Below are 15,356 nucleotides of genomic sequence, written 5' to 3'. Positions count from 1 at the left end.
GAGGGCTGCAGGTAGCTAACCTTCTGTGTTCCTGTCAACGCTCCATAATTTTCGTTTTATGCAGGGTGCAATTACATGGCTGGGATGAATAATGTCAGACAGATAACTTGCCTTTTCACTTTTCACAGGTGTGCTGTGTGCAGCGGCTGCAGGGAACCGTTCTAAAGTGGCCTGGTGTTCTTCGTGCAGCTGCTGCTGTTGTTCCGGTTGCACCCCAGCTGTTGTCCTTTGCTGCTCAGGGTCTTGGCCCTGCTTTGATTCTGTATCTGAACCAGATTCTGAGGTCATGGTTGGTTATTCTGTAAAAGAGAAGGGTAAAACAGTCATAGTTGGACTGGACAGAGGAGGCCTACCATTTGTGCTTCAGAAGGTAGTGTCATATTTTTCATTTATATACATACAATAGAAAGGTATTGCCTTTTCTTACTTTTTGGTTTTATATTCTTATTGAATTCATAAAGGCTTGTTACATATAATTTGGACATTAATTCTTAGAAGATTATCCTGTTCAACAGTTTACCTATACATCACTTGATTATCATCAACATTCATAAAACATTTTGAATATCTGCAGTTGAATCCTCTCAGAATAATGAACTGTAAAATTACCCTAGAATAAGCATTTTCCCCCCACAAGGTTCAAATAGATCTTGTCTGCTAACTTTCTTGAGTTCTGACAGACCAGTACAGACAAATGGGATTTCCCCCCCCACCTCCCCTTACCAGCAGAGGGAAGCAGAGAGCAAGCTGATCTGACCTGATGTCCCTCCCTATATTTATAGTCTGGTACAGCAGGGAAGGTGTCAATAGTCTCTTGCAGAAGCTGAATCATTAGGCTCCACTGTAATTAAAAAAAAAATAAATCAAACAGGGAAAAAAATAAATAAATAGTTTAAATAAAGAGAAGATCCCAATAGTAAGGATCTGAGCATCACCTCTGCTCTCTTCTCCCTGTGTTGTATTTCCTTGCTGGAAAAGAGAACTCCTTTCACTTATATCTGAAGGTATATTTATCCCTATGCCCCCCTTTTTTTTTTTTAGGGGGGGGGTGGAGTGAGTGTTTCACCTACTGCTATTATATAAAACCCACTTTTGACCTCAGATTTCTTTTCAGGGTGGGCTCTGGATTGGTCTGTCAGGAAAGACAATTAGCAGGTAATACCTACTTGAACTTTCCTTGTAGTCCTGCCACAGCAGTCCAAACAAGTGGGATGTACCTAAGCAGTACCTATCCCAGGCAGGAGGATCCTAGATCTACTTCCAGGACTTCTCTAGAAAATACTGTCCTCACACTCCTGAAGATTCAGCCTATAAATGTTTTGTAAATGCACATAGCGATGCCCATGTAGCTACCCTGCAGATTTCTGCTGGTGCTACTAATCTCTGTTCTGCCTATGATGCTACCTCCGTCCTCATGGAATGGGTTTTTAGGCCCTCTGGCACCAGCTTTCCCTTTAATATGTATGCTACCTCAATTGCTTCCTTAAGCCATTGTGCAATTGTTACCTTACTTGCTGCTTCTCCTCTGTGGAACCTTACAAACAGCATAAAAAGTCTGACAGATTTCTGGAAGTCATTCATGACCAATTGGTATCTCGAAAGAGCTCTACGCTCATCTGGAGAAAGCAAAGCTCCCATTTTTGACTGACACTCAGTCAAAAATGGGAGCTTTGCTTTCTCCAGATGAGCGTAGAGCTCTTTCGAGATACCAATTGGTCATGAATGACTTCCAGAAATCTGTCAGACTTTTTATGCTGTTTGTAAGGTTCCACAGAGGAGAAGCAGCAAGTAAGGTAACAATTGCACAATGGCTTAAGGAAGCAATTGAGGTAGCATACATATTAAAGGGAAAGCTGGTGCCAGGGGGCCTAAAAACCCATTCCATGAGGACGGAGGTAGCATCATAGGCAGAACAGAGATTAGTAGCACCAGCTACTCCACCAGACACTCCACCCTTCCTAAAGCCTGGCAAGGATACTACTTGATTTATATGAAATTTCTATAATACCTTTGGCAGGAATAATGGGACCAGCCCACTGGTGAACTTTTTCTCTTGAAAAGGTTAGCTAAGGATCCCTACAGGATAATATCTGCAACTCAGATCCTTCTGGCCTAGCAAAACACCACTAATATCAATGTCTTCAACATAAAATCCTTTATGGATGCTCTCTTCAGAGGCTCAAAGGGTGCCCTCTGTCAAAACTCTCAGGACTAGGTTTAGGTCCCACGATGGGACTTGTGGCTTCACTGGCAGCCTAACCCAGAGTGCCCCTTTTAGGATGCAACATTAAAGGGGCACCTATATATTGCCCCTATAGCACTTCATCACCAACTGAACCACAATATGCTCACTTAAGGCCCTTTAACTAATCCATCCTATAGAAATTGCAGAATAACACAACTGAGTTTTCTGTGATTTTACCTTTCCCTTCCTGCACCAAACCTCAAAGAACCTTCCAAATTCTGATACACAGAGAAGTGGAAATTTTTCTTGCCTTCAGTAAAGTCGATATTACCTCTTCTGAAATACCTCTTCTGCTGAGTCTTAAGAGCCATGCTGAAAGATTAAATTGCACTGGATCCTCCATAGATACCGATCCTCCTTGTACTATGTCTAACTGAATCTGACTGGTTCTTTCAATTTGAGCCTCACTAGCTCCACATATCATGGGAGTCTTGCGCAATCTGGGGCTTCAGCTATAACTGGCCCTGTATGGTCTGCACTCCTTCTCACCACCTTTCCTACCATTGGCCAAGGTAGGAATACATACAGTAATGTGTTTCTAGGTCACTTTTGTGTTTATGCATCTAGCCCACTGGATCTCCATTCTCCTTTTCAGCTGAAGAACTTTTGCTTTGGTGTTCTTGTATGTCACAATTAAATCCTACTGGGAGCAACTCCATTTGGTCTCAAGTTGGTTGAAAACATCTTTAGCCAGTTCTCATTCCCCTAGGGTCCAGTATCTGGCAGCTTAGGAAGTCGGCTTGTATAATTGAATGCTCCTACTACATGAGCGGCTGAGATCTTTTACAAGTGTACTTCCGCCTTTCTGATGCGGAGCTTTGCTTCACTATTTATAGACTCCTTGTTCCTCCTTGCCTGTTGAAATAAGCTACTGCCGTGGCATTGTCTGTAAATACCCTGACTGCTTTCCCCTTCACTATGGGGAAGAAGCTCTTTAATGCACACTTGATTTCTTGGATCTCCAGGCAGTCTCCGCATCTGTAGTAATTCTAACAATGTCAGGATTCCAAGCTTCCTTCTTTAGATTGGCCATCACCAGCCACCACTCGACTTTTTTTTGGAATGTTCTATCATCGGTAAGGCCTTATTGTACTCCAGGCTTTGCAGGATCATTTTGACAGCTGGCTCTGCTGCAGAAGGTGCATTTGAGCCCTTGCCCAGGGAACCACCTCAAATCGCAACCATCAGAGCCTAGAAGTTGTAAACACTGGTTTGCCTACAGGGAAAATAATCTCAGCATCTCCCTCACTTGGTCCTGAAGCTTTTGATCCATGTGTGTGTTAACACACACTTTTCCTCTCCTATCGAAATGGACTCCAAGATAAGTCAGTATTTGAGAAGGCTCCAACTGGTTTTTGTCCCCATTCAACACCCATCCCAACTTCTACAGTGGCTGTATGAAAATGTGGCAGCCCTCCAGTAAGGAGTCCATTCTTATCAACCAATCATCCAGGAATGGATGCCCTCTTATTTCCCCTGCGCAGGAAGAAATCCCTTGTGTGTTGGAGAAAAGTATAGTGATAGGACTATACTTCCATCCATCTGGCCAAGATGGTGAGACAGACAGTGAAATGCTAAGATAAATTAGGGAAGCTAACCAAATTGGTAGTGTATTAATGGGAAATTTCAATTACCCCAATATTGACTGGGTAAATATAACATCGGGACATGCTAGAGAGATAAAGTTCCTGGATGGAATAAACAAAAGTTTTAATGAGCTACTGGTTCTAGAACAGACAAGCGAGGGTGCAACTTTAGATCTAATTAGTGGAGCACAGGATTTGGTGAGAGAGGTAATAGTGGTGGGGCGGCATGGCAATAGTGATCATAATATGACCAAATCTGAATTAATGACTGGAAGGAGGACAGTAAGTAAATCCATGGCTGTAATACTAAACTTTCAAAAGGGAAACTTTGAGAAAATGAGAAAAATATTTAGAAATAAACTGAAAGGAGCAGCTACAAAGGTAAAAAGGGTGCAAGAGGCATGGACATTGTTAAAAAATACCATCCTAGAAGCTCAGTCCAGATGTATTCCACATATTAAGAAAGGTGGAAGGAAGGTAACACGATTACCGGCATGGTTAAAAGGTGAGGTGAAAGAGGCTATTTTAGCCAAAAGATCTTCATTCAAAAATTGGAAGAAGGATCCAACAAAATAAAATAGTATAAAGCATAAGCGCTGGCAAGTTAAATGTAAGACATTGATAAGACAGGCTAAGAGAGAATTTGAAAAGAAGTTGGCCATAGAGGCAAAAACTCGCAATAAAAACTTTAAAAAATAAATCCGAAGCAGAAAGCCTGCGAGGGAGACAGTTGGACTGTTAGATGATCGAGGAGTTAAAGGGGCACTTAGAGAAAATAAGGGCATCATGGAAAGATTAAACAATTAGTTTGCTTTGCTGTTTACTGAAGAGGATGTTGGGGAGATACATGGTTTAATGGAACAAAGTCAGCATGGCTTTATCAAAGCAAGTCTTGCCTCCAAATCTGCTTCACTTTTTTGAAAGGCTTAATAAACATGTAGATATAGGTGAACTGGTGGATGTAGTGTATTTGGATTTTCAGAAGGCATTTGTCAAAGTTCCTCATGAGAGGCTTCTAAGAAAAGTAAAATGTCATGGGATAGGTGGCGATGTCCTTCCATGGATTACAAACTGGTTAAAAGAAAGGAAACAGAGAATAGAATTAAATGGACAATTTTCTCAGTGGAAAAGGGTATAACAGTGGAGTGCCTCAAGGATCTGTACTAGGACCCGTGCTTTTCAATATATTTATATATGATCTGAAAAGGAATACAAAGAATGAGGTTATCAAATTTGCAGATGATACAAATTTATTCAGAGTAGTTAAATCACAAGCAGATTGTGATAAATTGCAGGAGGACCTTGTGAGACTGGAAAATTGGGCATCCAAATGGCAGAATAAATTTAAATGTGGATATGTGCAAGGTGATGCATATAAGGAAAAATAACCCATGCTGTAGTTACACGATGCTAGGTTCCATATTAGGAGCTACTGCCCAGGAAATAGATCTAGGCATCATAGTGGATAATACTTTGAAATCGTTGGCTCAGTGTGCTGTGGCAGTAAATAAAATAGTAATGAGAATGTTAGGAATTATTAGGAAGGGAATGGTGAATAAAACGGGGGATGTCATAATGCTTCTGTATCGCTCCATGATGAGACCGCATCTTGAATACTGTGTACAATTCTGGTCGCTGCATCTCAAGGAAGATATAATTGCAATGGAGAAGGTACAGAGAAGGGAGACCAAAATGATAAATGGGATGGAACTGCTCCCCTATGAGGAAAGACTAAAGAGTTTAGGGCTGTTCAGCTTGGAGAAGAGATGGCTGAGGGGGGATATGATCGAGGTCTTTAGAATCATGAGAGGTCTATAATGGGTAAATGTGAATCTGTTATTTACTCTTTTGGATAATAGAAGAACTAGGGGGAACTCCATGAAGTTAGCATGTAGCACATTTAAAATTAAATCGGAGAAAATTCTTTTTCACTCAACGCACAATTAAACTCTGGAATTTGTTGCTAGGGGTTGTGGTTAGTGCATTTAGTGTAGCTGGGTTTTAAAAAGGTTTAGATAACTTTTTGGAGGTAAAGTCCATTACCTGCTATTAATCAAGTTGACTTAGAAAATAACCACTGCTATTACTAGCATCAGTAGCATGGGATATACTTAGTTTTTGGGTACTTGCCAGGTTCTTATGGCCTGGATTGGCCACTGTTGGAAACAGGATGCTGGGCTTGATGGACCCTTGGTCTGACCCAGTACGGCAATTTCTTATGTTCTTACTGGAGGCTGTGGCTAATCCAAAGGGCAGAATTTGAACTGATAGTGGCTTCCCAGGACAGCAAAGCGCAGGTAGCGCTGATACTCTGCTTGGGATATGGAAGTATGCTTCTGATAGATCCAAAGCCAACAGGTACTCTCCTTTTCTTACTGCACAATCACCATTTTCACTGTCTCCATGCAGAAAATTCACACCTTTCAGATCTAGAACTGGAAAAGTGTCTCTTCCTTCTTTGGAACAGCAAAATAAATTGAATATCTTCCTTTTCCTGTCTCTTTTCCTGATACTGGTACCACTGCTTCCAGATAAAGTAGCCCATCTACTGTTGCCTTTACTGACTCCTTTTTTTTGATTCTTGCAAGAGAAATGAATGACTTCACTTACTGGGGGGCTTTCTGCTGCAAAGTGTATCCCCACGAAATGAATTCTAGAACCCACTGATCGAGTTATGCAGGTCCGTTCCTTGTAGTATTACTGTAGACACCTGCCGACTGGAAGAAGCAAGGAGTGGTCCAGCACATTGTCACTGAAGACCCTTGCATGATGCTGGCCCTCAGCTGCCTCTCTTCCCAGCCACTGTGCCTGCTGCCCTGAAAGGGATGCACCTGAGCCAGATACCTGGATTTCTGCACACTAGATGATTCAGACAGCCTATATTATCTATTCTCTTTCAGACAAGCCCTACTCAGCCCTCCTCTAGTAGATCTGCTTTTGTCCCTCTGGTAGTCTCTGTGGTTTTGATTCCTCCACGTTCTTAACCAACTTCTCCAGCTCTTCCCCCAAACGAGAATCTGCCCTTGAATGGGAGTCTGCACAACCTGGCCTTTGAGGATGAATCAGCTGCCCAATTTTTAAGCCATAGGAAGCATCTAGTCATGGCTGTCATCCCCAGCTGCTTCCATTGAAGCAATTTTCAGGCTACCTATCCTCCACAAATCATTGCCTGGAGCAATCAACTGGGTACTTCAAAAGGATCTTTTGAGTGCAGATTCTACCTTCCTATTCTGTGGATCCTTTAGCCTCTCAACCGGGATTGTAGTCCTTTTTATAACCTCTGCCATTGCTGCATCCACCTTGGGTGGTCCCACTCGTTATTGCAGAGGGGTACAGCTTTTCCATGGCTCTCTTGCCCTTGAATGTTATGTCAGGGTGTTCCCTTTCTGAATCAAGCATATCTAATATTGCTCTACAGATGGGGAAGCCTTGGCCAGTTTCTTAATTCCTATGAGGACTGGATCACTTCTAGGTCTTTCCTCCTTTGACTGGTCCTCATCCACAATTTGAGAGAGTGGGGCCCCCATTTTTTCAGATCTGAATAATCTAACTGCGGAGTCTGCTGCTTTCTGTCAGCTCTCCCTCCACTTTCTCTCACTGAAAATCCTCCAGAGGCTACCTCTTCTCTACCTGATAGGGAGTCTTCCTCTTGGACCTACACCTCTCCTACTTGCGGTCTAGGTTTCTTGGTCCGCTGGGCTGTTTCCATAAGGGGCATTATGGCATTACTAACCTCTTGGCTTTTTTCCCCCCTTTGACAGAATGCTTTGTGCATTATCAAAACAAATTCTAAAATAAAATACTGCTCTCCTCCTACTCTTCTGAGGCCCGTGATCCCAAATCTTCCCCGAACTTCCTTCCTCTGCTTGTGCTATATTTAGCTCAGACCCAGAGCAGCTCCTGCAAAATTGACTCTGCCACACTAGGTACATGCCAAGCCTCATATCCAGGGGCTTTCTTGGAAGTGCACAACAGGCCAAGATGTCACTGTCTTGGGCTATGCTTTCTTTCCTGTGTGTTTTTTTTTCCCAAACTTCTTATAAGCGCAGAGTCCAACAGTGCTTATAGCCAGAAAAAGAAAATACAGGAATCTTGCACAGGTTGCTCTGAGGGAGGAAGAACAGTCACCCTTCTGATGATCTGGAGGAGCCCCCGATTTAGCCAAGACTCCCACTGGGGAAATCAGCCTGATGTTCAGGCTGCTGCCCCAGAAGCCACTTCCTTCCACTTTCCTGCTGCACCAGACATCACCTATCATCTGCTAAAACGCAGAGAACTACTGACTCCCTCCCTGCCATACCAAAATATATAAGGGGGAACATCGGGTCAGATCAGCTTGCTCTCTGCTTCCATCTGCTGTTAGGGGGACAAATCTCACTTGTCAGGGTGAAAAGCAATCTGCAAGAGGAATCTGTTATTTAACCATTATATTCCCATACCCTGTGTTTCCCTTGAAAGACCACACTTCTTCCCAATAGGTCTAAAAAAAAAAAAAAAGTGATCCAACACCATTTCTTACTTTATGTGGCTGAAGATATTGTGGATCCAATGAAAGGGTTAAAAAAAAGATGCAAGTAAGGATGTAAATGCCATGCTTACACATTGATTTTCTAGTTCTTTTCAACTTTGATCTCAATGAAAAAGGCTTCACTCATAGGGTTAATGCTTCACTTTTCCCCCCCCCCCCCCACCCAGAGGCTATAGCTGATTGGTGAATTTTTGTGATTATTGTGCTCCTGGACAGACAGATGGCTTGGATCTTGTTAGAGCACCTTCAGTCCAGCTTGAAAAAGGCTAAGTATCACAGTAGTTCTTGCATCACATTTACTAATAAAAATAAATATTTCATACAGCAGACAAATAGAACATCCAATTAAAAACTTGTATAAAAAAACTTTAAAAATTTCCAAAACATCAATAAAATATTTCAAATTAGCAGACACAAACACCCAAAAATTAAAACTAAGAAGGATCTTTTAAAAACCTCTGCTCTACAAACTTGAGAACCTTTGATTTCTAGACACCCTGAGATTATTGTAAATTGGTGGAGAGGTCGGTGGGATAAATGCACACAAACTCCTCTCACTCATTCCCGCCCCCCGCACATACTTGGCCTAGGCCAACAAGCTGCATTTTTACACTGCGCTTTCAGAATGCTGGGAGACTGCCCTGGCCCCGGATCTGGAATTAGAGAACCAAGAAGAAAACCCCAGATAAATATCACTGATATACTGCTTTGATGTTAAGCCCAGTTTGGTTTGTTACCTGTACCTCTTATGATGCTAATCAAACTGTGGCTGGAGTTATCTTAGCAGGACTGTATGAGACAATTAGTGCTGTTTCACTCTTTTCTTTCATCCCACTGCACAAGATCGGGGGGGCTAAGGAAACTTCTTTTGCCAAGCTGTACCAAGGAAGCAACCCCATTTCTACCAGTTTCTGTCTACGCAGGATGACTATTTTACCTGGTGCAGCAAGGCCTTGTACCTATATCAGCCCCTTTGTACATCAGAAAAAAAAAAAAAAAAAAAGATAAGCTTGATAAGGGAGAGGAGAGAGAGAGAGGGACAGACTCACACACACACACACACACACACACACAGATTGCTCCAAAGTTTTGTGCCTGTCTCTTTGTTCTCACATATATTGACTCCCAATGCTTTAACAAGCTTATGCAAGAACTTGGAGCATGAAACATCTTTTGCTGGCAAAGAATGCTCCAGTGGATCACGTACAGGGATGGAGAGAATTCCCACAGACCCTTCCTCAGAACAGAGAGGTGAAGGAACATTATTCCAGGACCCCAATGATAATAAAGGTGATCACGGCAGGGTCCTTAGCTCTCTCAGAGGGAAGTATTCTTGGGGCAAGCTCCAGACAGTGGTGTCTCAAGCTTCTTCTTCAGACTAGCAAGATTCCTCCTCAGTGAAGGATAAAGGATTAGATGCCACCCCTGGAACTTTTGATCGGAACTCCTGAGGTGGGGGAAGCAAGAGGGACCCTGCCCCCTTGAGGGAACAAATTGACATTTTGAACAGGAGAGGTGGAAGTATGCTTTCCTCATCACCAACTGCCAGCAAGGCAATGAAAGTCTTCACTAACTCTGCTACCTTGTCTATGGGTTGTTGTATCTTCTGACCATGGGTTGGGTGAGAGACATCCTTCTCCAAGACCAGTATACATTCATTATCTTGAGAAATTTCTAATGGACTCAGAGGGGGAGGCACACTCCCTCCTGGGTCGACTGAACTGGTGGGTGCATAGACACCAGAGGCAGCTTGGAGCATATCTGATCTGGCATCGCCAGGCATGGTCCTTGCTCAAAGAGGCGAGATGGCGATAAGGAGCAGGAGAGGGACCCAGGTCCCTCTTATTTAATGCTGCAGTCTCAAATGTATTCAGTGTTTATGGAGCTAGACTTGGAGCTCAATGGATCCGATGCTGAAAACATCGACTGCTGCAGCAATCAGAAAAGCAAACTGAATGTTAGGAATTATTAGGAAGGGAATGGTTAATAAAACGGAAAATGTCATAATGCCTCTATATTGCTCCTTGATGAGACTTGAATACTGTGTACAATTCTGGCTGCCGCATCTCAAAAAAGATATAGTTGCAATTGAGAAGGTACAGAGAAGGGCAACCAAATTGATAAAGGGGATGGAACAGCTCCCCTATGAGGAAAGGCTTAAGAGGTTAGGGCTGTTCAGCTTGGAGAAGAGATGGCTGAGGGGGGGGGGGGATATGATAGAGGTCTTTAAGATCATGAGAGGACTTGAACGAGTAGATGTGAATTGGTTATTTACTCTTTTAGATAATAGAAGGACTAGGGGGCATTCCATGAAGTTAGCAAGTAGCACATTTAAGACTAATCGGAGAAAATTCTTCTTCACTCAATGCACAATTAAGCTCTGGAATTTGTTGCCAGAGCATGCGATTAATGCAGTTAGTGTAGCTGGGTTTTAAAAAGGTTTGGATAAGTTCTTGGAGGAGAAGTCCATTAACTGCTATTAATCAAGTTGACTTAGGGAATGGCCTCTGCTATTACTGGCATCAGTAGCATGGGATCTTCTTAGTGTTTTAGGTACTTGCCAGGTTTGGCCTCTGTTGGAAACAAGATGCTAGGCTTGATGGACCTTTGGTCTGACCCAGCATGGCAATTTCTTATGTTCTTAAACAGCTGCATTAGCCAAAGCGAGGCCAGATGTGTCTACGGCACCAAGGGCTTGTTTGCAGAGGGCCAATGCATCAATGGCACTAATGACTGATGTCTTGATAATGTTTAGTACATTGATGGGATTGATCCTGACCTCACCTTCAGTGGCGCTGATAGCACTGCCGGCTCCAACACATGGCACTTCTTATGCATTGAGTTCCGCAAGGTCTGCAAAGAGCTTACAGACCCTTGTTCATGGTTCTTCTGTGCTTTTCTTGTCCCCAGCAGAGCAGACCCAGAAACCAGCACCACAGTACAGGGAGCTTTGGGTGATGAGCTCCTGCTCTCCCTGGAACAGAGGAAGCCTGAAAAGGCCCCACTCAAAGAAGGAATAACTATGGCTTTTCACTGACCTGCAAAGTTTTTCCATCTTCCAGACACTATTCCTCTGGGACCTCAGTGACATCCAGCTGGAAACATAGCAGTTAGCTATATTGTAGTTTGACCCCCGACATTTTTAACAATATTGTAGCCATCTGTTATGGACATCTTCCAGCTTCACATGCAGTCTCTGAAACCACTGGATGTGGTGTTCTTGGAGCCAGACATGATAAAAAAAAAGTTTTTTAAAGGAAAAAAACTTTTTAGGGAGCACTGTAAACTGCCGTTGAGAGGCTGCAGCTCAAAGGGAGTTGCAGATTTTTTTAAAAAAGAAATACCAAAAACAAGAGAGAGAACACGTGAGAATGAACACATCCATGTAGGAGCTTGAATGAAAAAAAAAAAAAAGATTGAGAGGCTCATGAGGCAACTCCTGTGCATGCTCAGTAAAGCAAAAGCTCCATGAACTAAGAGAGAAGGGTTCGCTTGGTGCTGTTGGATGCCATCACCCACATATCATGGCTAATTCATCCCTGCTTGTCAAAGAAATGTAGAAGGGATTCAATTTCTCTAAGAAAAAAAAAACTAGATTAAAATGTTTATAGATGTAATGGGGCAAAATGAGAACTGGTTAAGTCAGTCCCCAATGAAGTAGTACCAGCTGGCAACCCTAGATCATAAAGGAATCAATTCAGAAGTAAAGAAAGAGACACCACCGAGGGCACTAACAAAGCTACCAGAAATCAACAGATGCAGTAAGGCGTACAAGCGAGTGCTTAAAAATAACCAACATGAAAAAGAGCCTCTTTCCAAACAGGGCAGGAGATATGCTGTATTACATTAAACCATATTGATTGGTCTTGCCTTGAGGAGGATCCTTGATTTAATTACCGGGTCAGCAGGGGCTGGAGATGTAGTATTCCCAGCTCCTTGAGGTGGTGGGGAGTCATGGTCAGTTATATTTATTTATTTTTTATATACAGACATATCACATTGGTTTACAGAGCAACTCATGAAATAATATGACAACGGTGTCTTATTATTCTTAACTTAATTTGGAAATCTCGTTTGATATACAGAGAAAACATGGGATGATGAGACCGGAGTGTCTTATTCTTCTTTAAAGAGCAACTAACAAACACTTGGCAACTTAAACAATTGAATAAGGTCTCAGTAACTAAAATTATGTAGAGGACCAGGGAGTGGGTTAGGGAGGAGCAACTGTTTTGGGGGCTTAGCTCGGATGTGTTACATGTAGGCAATGAAGAAAGGAGTGTGTTAACCAAGAATGTGGGGTGGAGTAGTGTGGGTTCATAGTGATCTGAGGGTGTCATTAACTCGCTGGCTGGAAGGCTTTCTGGAATAGCCATGTTTTTAGGATTTTCTTGAATGTCTGGGTTGAAGGTTCCATTCTGAGTTGTATGGGTAATTTATTCCATAGTGAGGGGCCTGCTATTGAGATGGCGCATTCTCTTAATTGTGGTAAGGTGAGCCAGTTTTGTAGAAGGAATTGTTAGCAGTCCGGTGTTCCTGGAGCGGAGGTTTCTTTGCAAGTCGTGTGGTTGGAGGGTGTCCTTTAGCCAGTCTATCTTTTCATTGTTGATGGTCTTATGCATGAGGGTTAGGGCTTTGTATTGCATTCTGTGGGTTATGGGGAGCCAGTGGAGGTCTTTCAGGATGGGGGAGATATGGGCGGAGTGTTTGCTGTTAGTGAGTGATCTGGCTGCTGCATTTTGCAGTAGTTGCAGAGGTTTGAGGGTGGACGCTGGGAGCCCGAAGAGAAGAGAGTTGCAATAGTCTAGCTTGGAGAATAAGAGGGCCTGGAGCACTGTCCGGTAGTCATGAGTGAAGAGGAGAGGTTTGAGTTTTTTTGAAGACCTGTAGTTTGAAGTAGTCCTCTTTTATTATTGCGTTGATGTGTTTTTTTAGGTTTAGTTCAAAATCTAATGTGACGCCTGGGTCTTTTACTGCGGATACAAATTGACCGTTTAGTTGTGTGATCGAAGGGTATTGAATGTTCTTTGTGGAGGATTTGTTTGCTATGTATAATATTTCGGTTTTCTTGTGGTTGAGCATGAGAGATATCGGAGTTAAGAGTTTTTGTATTTGAGATGAATAGGACTCACATTGTAATAGGGTGTTCTGTATGTTCTCTTTCATGGGGAGTACGATTTGGATGTCATCTGTATAGACATAGTAGGAGAGGCTCAGGTCAGAAAGGAGTTTGCAGAGGGGGAGCATGTATATATTGAAGAGGATGGAGGAGAGTGATGATCCTTGTGGGACGCTATGTGAGAAGGGGAATTGCTTTGATTCAATGGTATTGAGTCTTACTTTTATGTTCTGTTTGAAAGATAAGAGCCGAACCATTTTATGGTGGTGTCGCGTAAGCCAATCTTCCTTAGCCTGGATAAAAGGATATCATGGTTGATGGTGTCAAAGGCGGCAGATATGTCCAGTAATATCAGAAGGTAGGCGTGACAGACATCAAATCCTCTGAGTGCTGTGTCAGCAAGGGTTAGGAGTGTTTCAGTGCTGAGTGACTTCCTGAAGCCGTGCCTTGTGGGGTATAGTATTTTATGGGTTTCCAGATGTTCGCAGAATTGGTGGTTTACAATTTTTTCCAGAATCTTCGATATGAATGGCAGATTGGATATGGGCCTAAAATCTGCATCAAGTTGTGGTTTTTTGAATACGGCACATTTTAGGGCTTCAGGGAAGATACCTTGTTCGAAGAATGTGTTAATTATGTCTGCTATTGGTCTGGCAATGATTTCGGGGATTAGTTTAAGGGTTTTAACTGAGAAAGGGTCAAGGGGATGGGCGGCTGGGTTTATTCTTTGTATATTTTTTTTTATGTTATGGTTTTTAGTTATGGTTAAGAAGGACACCTTCTGGCTAGATTTAGAGGCCATGATACAGAGTATTGGAAGGAGCCTTGGCTGCCAGTATCAGGACCATTGCTGCAATGACCTGACTAGGAATAGTTAAAATAAAATAAAATATCCTCTAGTAGCTGTGGATGAAGTCTCACGGTCACCAGACCACAGCCCTAGCTCTGATTGAGCTGGATGAACAAAGAAGAAAGGAAGAAGTACTGAGCCCAAAACAAAACAAACACGCAGTTCATGAAGAATCGTATCCTAGCCTAGATCAGCCGTAAAATGTAAATTTTAGATGAAGAGAGTTACATGCACATGCATAGAAAACACAGGTGAGAAATGTAAAAAATTGAAAGTAGTGTAAGAAATTCAGATATAAAAAGAGTAGAATACATGCTTTCATGTGCAGTGTAACATTCTGTAAGTCACATACAAGCAAGTTATCCACTGAACGAACATTTGACTCCTCTGGTCACACAGGCCACAAAGTCAGACAGCATGCAGTATGATCTCCATCCTGTTCAGATTTCTGATTGTTGGTAAATGACACAGAAGAAACACAAAGAATGATTTAAAAAAAACCAAAAACCTTGTTCCCCAGGCCTCTCTCAATTAAATTTAATTAAACCACATATAATTAGGGTAATGGAATTTGTTACAGGCCTCAAACATTTCAGTGCTTGACTGGAGAATTTTTCATCTGAATGCCAAAATTGAGACTTCATTATTGAAACAAATCATTTTCCATTCACACCACTAAAATCCTAACTTGTAATTACAGGGCTAATTTTCCTATTTTAGGCTAAGGAGACCTTTTATATTGAATGACATTCAGGGAGTGCCCTACTGCTAGGGTTTCTTTGCAGTAATATTTGTTTTTCCTGCACAGGCTACTTGAGTTTTTGTGTTGCGTATAGGATTATTTTAATTGTTTTAACTATCTACTGTATTTTAATTATGTATGTTAATTGTGACCCACCCTGAGCAACTGTATTGGAGGTGGGATAAAAGCTTCTATAAATAAATATCTTGGTTTACATCCCAAACAGGCAAGAGAAAGGGAAAAGAAACAGGCTAGGGTGAACAGACATAGTTAACATGGAACTCCG

At 42.3% G+C, this 15,356-nt stretch overlaps 1 protein-coding gene across 17 annotated transcripts in view; it reads right to left on the bottom strand.

Annotated features, from left to right (window-relative positions):
• The window catches only part of EPB41L3 (erythrocyte membrane protein band 4.1 like 3), a 459,693-nt gene that overhangs the window by 330,902 nt on the left and 113,435 nt on the right, over positions 1-15,356 (bottom strand). For all 17 annotated transcript variants that reach the window (XM_029591057.1, XM_029591046.1, XM_029591044.1 and 14 more), the window contains exon 2: positions 112-299. In XM_029591057.1, the coding sequence (XP_029446917.1) occupies positions 112-288 (177 nt within the window). In that variant the 5' untranslated portion in view covers positions 289-299. The remainder of the gene's footprint in view (positions 1-111; positions 300-15,356) is intronic.

Source organism: Rhinatrema bivittatum, chromosome 2 (genome assembly GCF_901001135.1).
Source record: "Rhinatrema bivittatum chromosome 2, aRhiBiv1.1, whole genome shotgun sequence".
NCBI lineage: Eukaryota > Metazoa > Chordata > Amphibia > Gymnophiona > Rhinatrematidae > Rhinatrema > Rhinatrema bivittatum.
The sequence above is the reverse complement of the archived record's forward strand: the minus strand, read 5'-3'. Positions and strand labels throughout refer to the sequence as shown.